The 11,319-nt window shown below is 35.7% G+C and overlaps 2 protein-coding genes and 1 non-coding gene across 4 annotated transcripts; all 3 read right to left on the bottom strand.

The window, feature by feature from the left end:
• Positions 1-3,383: 3,383 nt before the first annotated feature.
• On the bottom strand, positions 3,384-3,457 carry TRNAN-GUU. The gene has a single exon. It is a non-coding gene; the product is annotated as a tRNA-Asn (tRNA).
• Positions 3,458-4,129: 672 nt separating this feature from the next.
• LOC106449306 (methylesterase 9-like) lies at positions 4,130-5,691 on the bottom strand. 2 transcript variants are annotated; one of them, XM_013891081.3, is made up of 3 exons: positions 5,247-5,691; positions 4,636-4,779; positions 4,130-4,550 (listed from the first exon to the last, which is right to left on the bottom strand). In XM_013891081.3, the coding sequence occupies exons 1-3, from the start codon at positions 5,601-5,603 to the stop codon at positions 4,269-4,271; spliced, it is 783 nt and encodes a 260-aa protein (XP_013746535.1). In that variant the 5' UTR covers positions 5,604-5,691; the 3' UTR covers positions 4,130-4,268. The 2 variants fall into 2 exon arrangements, with proteins under 2 accessions (XP_013746535.1, XP_013746536.1); XM_013891082.3 differs by having other exon boundaries at positions 4,636-4,770; positions 5,247-5,688.
• Positions 5,692-6,682: 991 nt separating this feature from the next.
• On the bottom strand, positions 6,683-9,618 carry LOC106445514 (methylesterase 9). Its single transcript, XM_013887082.3, has 3 exons — positions 9,101-9,618; positions 7,192-7,326; positions 6,683-7,111 (listed from the first exon to the last, which is right to left on the bottom strand). Exons 1-3 carry the CDS (start codon positions 9,455-9,457, stop codon positions 6,830-6,832), a joined length of 774 nt encoding a protein of 257 aa, XP_013742536.1. The 5' UTR covers positions 9,458-9,618; the 3' UTR covers positions 6,683-6,829.
• Positions 9,619-11,319: the final 1,701 nt, after the last annotated feature.

Here is an 11,319-nt window from a genome sequence, read left to right as displayed (position 1 = left end):
ACAAGTTGGAACTGCGATCCAAGGAGTGTGTGTTTCTCGGTTACTCTCTCACGCAGAGTGCATATTTATGTCTCGATCGCACTACCGGACGTGTCTATACATCAAGGCATGTTCAATTTATTGAAGAAAAGTTTCCTTTCTCCGCCAAACCACCATCCACTCCCGTTACTGATGAACCAGACACATCAAACTCTTACCCTTTTACCACCTCTGTACCACTCCACCAAACCCCACCTCCAGTGCCACTCGTCTCAGCTACGTCTACAGCTATGCCAACCCCGAGCTCCGATTCTCACCACCGGTTAAATACCGACCCTCCATCGTCTTCATCCTCACAGATGAACGATGCTGTGTTATCATCAGATGACACACGGGTGGACCCAGGCATTGATTCAACGGAGCTCCAGAGTAATGCACAGGTATGTACACAAACTCTTCCTCCACCTATTGTTCATGCAACAGGTACTTTGAACCAGACAGACAACCCAGACACAAACCTCACCTCAAACACGTCCCAAAGCCAAAATCCAACTCCCAACCCGCTACCACAAAACACTCATTCCATGAGAACCCGTTCAAAGAACCAGATTACAAAGCCCAACCCTAAACACAGTCTCCTCACTGTCAAAACAAACCTCACACCCATCATCCCAACCACTGTAACCCAAGCCTTGAGAGATGAGAAGTGGAGGAACTCTATGGTCTCTGAAATGGATGCTCAGATTCGGAACAGAACATTTGATCTTGTCCCACCGCGACCGCATCAACATGTCATTCCAACGAAGTGGATTCATACTGTGAAATACAATCCCGATGGTACACTGGCCAGGCACAAATCCCGCTGGGTAGCTCGTGGCTTCAACCAACAACACGGAATTGACTACGCCGAAACCTTTAGTCCGGTTGTCAAATCGATTACAATTCGGCTTGTTCTTCAGCTAGCTATCTCCCGGAACTGGCCAATAAAGCAGCTCGATGTCAACAATGCTTTCCTTCAAGGTACTTTACAAGATGAGGTCTATGTTACTCAACCTCCTGGTTTTCTAGATAAAGATCGTCCACATCATGTATGTCGCCTGAGGAAAGCCCTTTATGGTCTCAAACAAGCACCACGTGCTTGGTATCAAGAGTTAAAGACATATCTCATCTCCATCGGATTCAAGAACTCGATGGCAGACACGTCTGCGTTTGTATACAATAAGGATGGCCATCAGGTCTACTGCCTTGTGTATGTCGACGACATAATAATAACTGGCAGCAGCTCAGTTCTCGTTGCAGGATTGATTGCTTCGCTCTCCACTCGGTTCTCCTTAAAAGAACCAGAAGACTTGAGATATTTTCTGGGTATTGAAGTTACAAGAACATCTCAGGGACTTCATCTCATGCAGCGTAAGTATATCACAGACCTCCTCCAGCGTACGAAGATGTCAGATGCCAACATAGTCTCCACGCCAATGGCTACGACACCAAAGCTGTCTCTCACATCAGGCTGTGCTCTTACTGAACCTGCGGAATACCGTACTGTGATTGGAAGCCTCCAGTACTTGGCGTTTACGCGCCCAGACATTGCATATGCGGTTAACAGATTGTCCCAGTTTATGCATCGTCCAACGGATATACACTGGCAAGCAGCTAAGCGTATTCTCAGGTATCTAGCTGGTACAACTTCTCATGGCATTCTTCTTCGTAAGGACTCTCCGCTCTCGCTACATGCTTACTCTGATGCTGACTGGGCCGGCGATGTCGACGACTTTGTGTCCACGAACGCGCACATCCTATATCTCGGGACATCACCTATTGCGTGGTCCTCCAAGAAGCAGAAGGGCGTGGCCCGTTCTTCAACCGAGGCAGAGTATAGAGCAGTCGCCAACACTGCAGCTGAACTACGCTGGGTCTGCTCCTTGCTCACTGAACTTGGCGTTACTCTGCCTCACACACCCGTTGTCTATTGTGACAACGTGGGCGCTACTTATCTTTGTGCAAATCCCGTTTTCCATTCCCGCATGAAGCATTTAGCCTTGGATTACCACTTCATACGAGATAATGTCAGTTCCGGAGCTCTGCGAGTTTCTCATGTCTCCACTCACGATCAGCTCGCAGATGCACTCACCAAACCTTTATCCAGAACACGGTTTCATGAACTTTCTGGCAAGATTGGAGTTCGTCAACTACCTCCATCTTGAGGGGGCGTGTAGAATGTATATATAGAAAGGATATATTAGTAAATACTTATCCTTATAATCCCTAGTTCTCTTGTATATATATTGTAACATTCTCATCTAATAACATTAAGCTTTACGCTCTATACACACGACGGCGGTTTGTTTCTCTTACAGGACGAGTCGTTTGCCATGATAGTTGATCGTTCTCTTTTGAGCTAGAAGAATTATAAATCGGAAATTTCACCGTTAATGCTCTATGCGATATGTTTCTCGTAAGGATATAAATACATAAATAAATAAATCATAATTTGACGCGTAGGATAATCTATAAGATATATTTGTTTGCTGAGACTTTTTCTTCGCACATTTCGTGCTAATCATGATTGTAATTTATATATTTTTCTTTTGAATTGTTTTCTTTGTTGTAATGTACAGGCAATATCAATGTCGAGCTTGAGCTGTCATGAGCTTAATTTACGAGAAAATATTTAGATAATATTAAGTAAGAATGAAATGTTGTTTTCGTGGACTTTCAAATACGAAATAGCTAACGAGATCAAAATCAAAAGACTCAAAACTCAATTATTTGATTTTTAATAGTAAAGTTTGATACTTTTGGATTTGTTAGGACACATCTCCCTCCCCATCTAGACTTGTTCTAGAGACACCTGTCAGATAATCCGGAGTTGATTTCAGGTTGTGATTCTGATGTTTCATCTAAATTACTAATAAAATGAACTTCTTTAACACACTCAGAAGAAAAACTAACTTGTTTAGGAGTTTATATCTCACTACTTACCACGTTTGCTTCAAGCTTTGTTAGCTTTATAAATAAGTTAAGATAATTGCAACTTTCTTTATTTCTATATCAATATATCTTTTCGCAATTTCACTTTAATTTATAGTAAGATAACACAATATATATTGTCCAGTATATTAACGTCTTAAATCCATAAAAAAACAAACATAGAGTAACATACGAGAGTATATTTAAGATTTAAGAAAAGACACTGAAAGTGTATAGTCTGTTCTACTTTGCGTTTGTTTCTTTTGTATTTTAAAAGCCAAAAACATACTTTTTTTGTTTAGGAGACACTGAAACTATTCAAGGAGGAAAAAATTTAACACATGGGAGTGTGTTCTCCATGTAACAAACACGAATTCTCTCTTTGATTCATAGCCCAACAGTGTTGTGTATACTATCAAATGAAAAACCAAAAACGCTAGAAGGAGGGGTCGCACCTCCGACCTTGTGGTTAACAGCCACACGTTCTAACCAACTGAGCTATTCCAGCTTTAGGTATAACGGGTGATCAAAACAATTTAGATTTAAGATTAGTAAATGGGCTTACTAAAATGGCCGTAACAAGAACCCAAATGAAACCCATCGTAGTGAATAAAAAAAAGAGAATCGAAGTCCTCTCAGAGCCGTTAAAACCCTAGTGTGTGTCGGAGAAAAAAATCCTAGAAAGCACCGGCGAAGAAAAAGGTAATAATCAGATATCTAAGATGTCGGATAACAAACACCACTCTTCCGGTTCCCACTCCTACGGTGGACCCAGGAGCAAGGTATGTGGACTAAGCTGAAACAGTAAACATCAAAATTGCATTTGCTCATCGTCTAATAGGTTTAGGGTTTAGAATTTGTTCCAGGCAAAGCCTGAAGATACAGCGTGGAGTAGAATGCCAAGAGAGAACAAAGCTAAGATCGTTTGTCTTATCACCACCATATGTGTAGCTCGCGGTCTTTTTTCTGGAATGTGTCGTCGAAGACTATAAGAACGACTTCTTATGAAGCTTGTGGCGGAAGATAACTGCTCTTCACTTGATGATTACTTCCTTTGATCATATTAGCAAAACTAGCTAAAGTAATCAATCCTTCCTTAGACATTTAGAAATTACTTGTTTTTGTTGTTTTTTATGCTACTCAAGAATTCATTGCGTGTGTGTCCTGCTCTTTAATCATAAGCGGTGAATTTTTTCATCTCATAAATCTTATTGATATAATCATCCTTCTCATGCAACATGTATCCTATCATTCGTGGTGCAAGTTGAAGATTATTTTTACAAATATTATGACAATAGTGAGATCATTCTCGGGTTTGTTTATGCATATTTATCAGCAATCTTTAGTAAGCGATCACACAGTTCTTGTGGCTTGGAGAACATTGGCATATGATCTGCACCTTCAATCTCCATAACTTCTTTAACCGGAAAATTCTCGATCATCCATCGCTGGTACTCTTCGCTTATACCCTTGTCCTCACCGCACACGATATACACACGAGTAACCGAGCCATATCCTTCTTCTGTTAAGCTTTTTGTTCCCGTCAGATTACTGGTCATAGCCGGTGTAACTCTCACCAACATTTTGGCCAATTCAAAATCCTAATAATCGAGAAAATAAAAATCTTGTTTAAAAAGTTCTCAATTGTGTATTTTGTAAAAAAGCAGAGCAGTTCTTGAGTCTTACTTCGATAGGAGAGAGTAGATACATGTTCTTTAAGTACTTAGGTTCAATAAAAACAGTCATTAGAGGATGATCATTAGTTCCGTAAGTCTCAAGCTTCAACTCCATTTCTTCTGAATCTGAAAGGCTTTCTATAAGCTGCAGTTCCTATCACATATCAGAATTATAAAAAAAAAAAGTAAAAAGCTTCTTTTTAAAAATTCTGGAAATCTACATTTTTTTTGAACAATTCTGAAAATCTACATAATTTCTAAAAACCTAAACGTCAAAACCATAAAATTAGAAAACCCTTACCCTAACTAAGAATATAAAAATATTTATAAAACGAAAATAATAAAAATTTATCAACTGTTTCAATTTAAATGTCGCTTTAGGTTTATGCGCACAAATTAAAAAAATAATTGATTTAGTATACTATATAAAAACATAATTAACTATACACCTAACCATATTTCAACCAATAGAAAAAGAATTGTTAAATAAAATTAATAAATTTTGCATCGAAAGTCAAAAAATCGAAAACGACTTATTTTGTAACGAAAATATTTTTCTACAAGGACACTTAATATGTAACGGAGAGAATATAGTGTTTTTTTCATTAATAGTGTGCGTACCTTTTCTAAAACGGATGAAGGTGGACTGGTCGTGTCAGGCATAAAAGAGGTTACGAAGACAGCAACAGAGATCTTACTAGGAAACATGTCGGCTGCAAAAGCAGCAGATATTCCTCCCATGCTATGCGCGACGAGGATAACTTTATCATCAGAGCCAAACGACTCAAGAGCCTCGAGCAACGGCTTAGCGTAATCCTCCAAAGTTTGAATCTCTTCTACTTTGGTCATGTTCACACCAGACGCCGCTAGATCAACAACCGTCACATGGTGACCGGAATGTTCAAGCATCGGTTTCACTTTGTACCAGCACCACGCTCCGTGGCAGCCACCGTGAACAAGCACAAATTGCTTCTTCATCCTCTATTATTCTTTTCTTCTTCTTTTGTTACTGTGTTTTTATCATGATTTGTTTTGTGTGGCTAGTGTCTGGTGATGTGATGATTTATAATGGCTAGTAACATTTATCATTGTGAAATGGAGAGCAGCTCATGATATTTCTGTGCTCCCGTACAAAATCAAAATATTTTTTTTAATATTACTAAAATATATTAAATGATTATGTAAAATTTATTTACTTAATAATTGTATATTAAATACAAATAACTAACTAAAACATATATCTACATATTATATAATTAATCAGCTTATTTGTATGTAATTTTGTAGTTATATATATTTTGTTACTTCATTTTTATTTAAATATGCTAAATAGCTATTTTAAAAATGATTTTTTAAATATTGTAGGCCCGATAGAAATGTGGGTTCTATACTATACCTATGCTATATAAAATGCCCTCAGTTGGTGAAATGTCACACTCATTGTCTATCGTTGTCTATATATTTTTCTTTTTGGATATGGATTCATCGTTCTAGTAACATTTGTGGAATTTCTGTCATCATGAAGGAAAAATAGAAAATTCAATAAAACACTGTCTTGTAGTGTAAGATGGTTTAAAAGAAAAGTCTTTTCTGGTGACAAAGTGAAAAACTGAAAGAAAAATCAAAGATGAAAAATATTGGGAAATCTTGAATCCAGTGAACTATTCATCCAGCCAAGTCGTCAAGCTCTGGAGCTATCTATACGTATAATATACTTTTGTATTTTATCTGTTTTTTAAAGATTTATGTTATGTATTTTTGCACATATTAAAACTAAATTAATTTTTATTAATAAATGTATTATTTTGAACTTATCAATTCCAATCACTTTAAAATAATAATATTTTAATAAATAAAGTTAAAAAATTATAACCTATATTATTATTTGCGATATTGTTAAAGTTATTAGTACTTTTAATGAGTAATTAAATTTATTCTTTATATAATGACTAAATATTATTATTATTATAATAAAAAAGTTTCTTCCAAAAATAAGAAGAAGAAAAACGTGTTTTAAAAAGTTAGTTGACTAAACTATAACTAAATATATATGAAGGTTCCCTACTAAACCCCACTATCATGAATCTTATTGATATAATCATCCATCTCATGAAACATGTATCCGATCATGCATGGTGGTGCAAGTTGAAGATTATTTTTACAAATATTATGACAATAGTGATATCATTCTCAATCGGGTTTGTTTATGCATATTTGTCAGCAATCTTTAGTAAGCGATCACAGAGTTCTTGTGGCTTGGAGAACATTGGCATATGATCTGCATCTTCGATCTCCATAAATTCTTTAACCGGAAAATTCTCAATCATCCATCGCTGGTACTCTTCGCTTATACCCTTGTCCTGACCACACACGATATACACACGAGTTACCGAGCCATATCCTTCTTCGGTTAAGCATTTTGTTCCCGTCAGATTACTGGTCAGAGCTGGTGCAACTCTCACCAGCATTTTGGCCAGTTCAAAATCCTAATAATCAACCAAAAAATGTTATACTGTAATTCTCAATTGTGTATTTTGTAAAAAGCAGAGCAGCTCTTGAGTCTTACTTCGATAGGAGAGAGTAGATACATGTTTTTTAAGTACTTGGGTCCAATAAAAACAGTCATTAGAGGATGATCATTAGTTCCGTAATTCTCAAGCTTCAAATCCATTTCTTCTGAATCTGAGTGGCTTCCTATAAGCTGCAGTTACAATCACATATCAAAATTAAAAAAAGGTAAAAAAAAGGGAAAATTTGGAAAAATAGCATGAACTGAGAATAAAATTTGAAAACTACACTTATACTTTTGATTTTTGAAAATTACACTTTATCTTAGACTAATATACTAAACTATCCCTACTACTTATATCTATAGATAGTTACTTTACTATTTAAATTAAATAGTACCTGATCATGTCCGATTAGGCCTCCTCATTCATGCTATCATTCAAAAGATCTTATTTTAACTTTATTCGTTAATACTTTGGTACATTAACAATTTGTTTTCTTCTTTTTGTAATGGTGGAGGCATTTTAAATTTTGTTGTTGAATATTTGCTTATGCTAACTCTATCTTCCATTTTTCAATTAACCAGGCTGCACATATAAGAAAAAACGAAACAAAGACACAAAAAATAGCAGCATGAAATCAAACAAATTTAATTTATTTCATTTTTGAGATCATGTATTCTAAGACCATACAAATATTATGCCATAAAGTTTTCTATGATCCACCCGAATACATAAAAATGTTTTTTTTAAAGAACCAAGTCACGTGTATCATCAAGCAACCAAAGCAAATGAAATATTGAGCCCAACCAGTAGTCATACAAATAGTCGTGTGAGATTACGCTCTACTGAATCAAGTCATTATTGTTTCAGATATATTATTTTAGATCCTCAATGATAGTATGATTCAAGTATTGTAATTTGTTAAATGATTGTTCTTCATTATATTTGAGTTTTATACATAAATTTATTGGCCAAGATGAAATCAAAACTCCAATGCTTGCGAATCCTAAATTTGATTTGTTTTATGGATATTTCAATGTTTTTAGTAGGATTTTTATTCAGCATACGCGAGATATATTTCTATCATTTGTTTATCATAACAATAGAATATTATATATATTCTTAAATTTTTATTTACGATATAATGGTCTTTTCACAACAGATAAGATGTAGTTTTCAAAAATAATAAAATATAATATATTTTCCAAAATTTGAAAGATAAATAGGGTATTTTTCAAAATCTCCACAAAAAAACTTCTTTTTAAAAATTCTGAAAATCTACATAATTTTGAAAACCTAAACGTCAAAACCATAAAATTAGAGAACCCTTATCCTAACTAAGAAAATTAAAATATTTATAAAGATAAAATAATAATCATTTATCATCTAATAATGCATCATACACTTTAGGCTTGATTAATATTCCCTCGGTTTCATTATAGGTGCCAATTAAACACTTTTCACAAATATTAAAAAAATAATTGAAATGTATTTATGTTTTTGTTGATTACATCTAGTTGACCAAAAAAATTTGAGTAAATAAATTTATTTATTAGATCAATGCATTTTGCATTGGAAATATAAAACGATGTAACAAGATTTTTTTTAAAGTGACATTCATTAAAATACAGAGAGTAGTGTTGATTAATACTCCATTTATTCTCGAAAGAAGGATTTTGTAGAGTATTCACGTATATTAAGGAAATAATTAATTTCTTACAATTGAATTTATTATTTATTTTATCATTCATTTTTCAATAAATATGAACCAATAGTATTCAATCAATTCATTTTTAATTAATGTTTCTTAAAAATATACAACTTTTCAACATTAACTATTAAAAATACCTTAAAATTTTAGAAAATTTATTATTTTGGAACAAAAAATAAATTTAGAAAATCATACTTTCAGGAAGAGAGAGAGAGAAGTGTTTTTTATTATTATTAATTAATAGTGTTGTGTACCTTTTCAAAAACGTATGAAGGTGGATTGGTCGTGTCAGGCATAAAAGATGTAACGAAGACAGCAACAGAGATCGTACGAGGAAACATGTCGGCTGCAAAAGCAGCAGATATTCCTCCCATGCTATGCGCGACGAGGATTACTTTATCCTCTGAGCCAAACGACTCAAGAACCTCCAGCAACGGCTTAGCGTAATCCTCCAGAGTCTGAATCTCTTCTACTTTGGTCATGTTCACACCAGACGCCATTAGATCAACAACCGACACATGGTGACCGGAATGTTCTAGCATCGGTTTTACTTTGTACCAGCACCATGCTCCGTGGCAACCACCGTGAACAAGCACATATTGCTTCTTCATCCTCTATTATTCTTTTTTCTTCTTTCTTCTTTTGTGACTGTTTTAATTATGGTTTTTTTTTGTGGTGATTTATAATGGCGATTGACATTTATCGTTTTGAAATGTCGCATTAATGTCTTTGTACTGTACAATTTATAAATAAATAAATATATTTGAATTTAGGTTCATCGTTTTACTGTACTGATTGTGGAATTTTCTGTCCTCAGGCTAGGAAAAGAAAGACAATTCAACGAAACATTTGTCTTGTAACGAAACATGTTTTTGAATATAAAAAATTTTCTGGTCCCACTGTGGAAAGCAGAGAGAAAAATCAAAGATGGAAAATCACGTGAAATCTTGAATCAAATGAACTAATCCAGATCCAGACAAGACATCAAGTTTTGGAGCTATCTACGTCTAATAGACATTTATGTTAAAATTGGTATAGTTCGGTTTAGGTCTGACTGGTTTCTCCGCTACCACCCGCAAACGAAGCTTTTGCGGTTGGTAATAGGCCTGGAATTTTTATCCATAACCGAATTCCAAACTAGAACCGACCCGAAATGGACTCGTTCGGTTCGGTTTCGGTCTTAGGTAATTTATCTGATGGTATTAGTGTTAATTATTCATGGGTATCGGTTCGGTTCCGGTTTTTACCCGAAACCGAACGGATACCTGTTTAATCCGAATTCTATGCTTAAAAAACATAGATTTGTATCTTCCGAGAGTCGAACCCGGGTTGGATAGGCAAAGCGACAACTGTAATACCACTAGACTAGTTCAACTTCATTGTATTTAATACATATTACTAATATGTATACGATTTCTATTTACTTTTCCTTAAAAAATAAAATAAATAAATAAATAACTGGTATATAATTATTTTATTTTGCAAATATTTATATAATTCACATAAGAAACGGGTACCCGGAACCGACCCGAAACCGGTAGTACCTGATCTGAAACCTGAACCAAAATCTACTAAGTACCCATTGGGTATAGAATTCATTTATCCGAAAATCCCAAATCCGATCGGATCCTATCGGATCCTATCCTGATGTGCCCCAGTCCATGGACCAGACCGATCAGAACGTTCCAGACGTCCCAGCTGAGGTTCATCCTACCGATCAGATCAGACAGATCCACCGGGCCGTCTATCCGCTCGATCTACGAACGTCCGGATTGGAGCTTCGTCCAGATCCTCGACCAGATGCTCGAACTGACCGAACTGAAGCCCATCTCTCCCGGCCAACTCGACAAGCCAAGACTGATAGCCAAGCCAGACTTGACTTGGATCATGCCAGACTTGAGAAAGATCATGCTAGACTTGAGAAAAATCATGCCAGACTTCACTTGGATCATGAGGTTTCACAAAATAATCGAGACTTTTCTCTTTTGGCTCGTACCGCATGTACCGACGACCGTGCTGATGATCTCTCTACCTTGTTCGATCCGATCATGGACTTTTCCTTTGGAAATTTCTCTAAGGCAAGGGTCCTTAAGCTATCAGAAGACTTTGGTTTTGTCGGAACGCAACTTGTCCGATCAGACCGCCCCGCGGCCCTTGCTGATCGTCCCGCCAATGTGACTGTCCTTACCGCCTTGGACTTAGCCGGTTCGGATGCATCTGGACAGAAGCCGAACAGTCACCTTGTCTAGTCTTATCACTTAATTTTCGCATTAAAAACTAGATCTAGATCTACTTTTCTATTTAATTCCTAGATCTACAAAACTCTATAAGTATGAAACTCTTTCATTTTAATAAATCAGAAATCGATTTTGTCTAAAGTTTGAGTTAAACTCTTTGTTCTTCGTTTAGAACTTGTTCTTAGTTTCTTGGTTAGTCATATTCAAGTAAACACTTCCTCAAATTGTTGGTCTTG

Source organism: Brassica napus, chromosome A3, assembly GCF_020379485.1.
Source record: "Brassica napus cultivar Da-Ae chromosome A3, Da-Ae, whole genome shotgun sequence".
NCBI classification, from domain to species: Eukaryota; Viridiplantae; Streptophyta; class Magnoliopsida; order Brassicales; family Brassicaceae; genus Brassica; species Brassica napus.
This window is presented reverse-complemented; position numbering and strand designations above follow the sequence as displayed.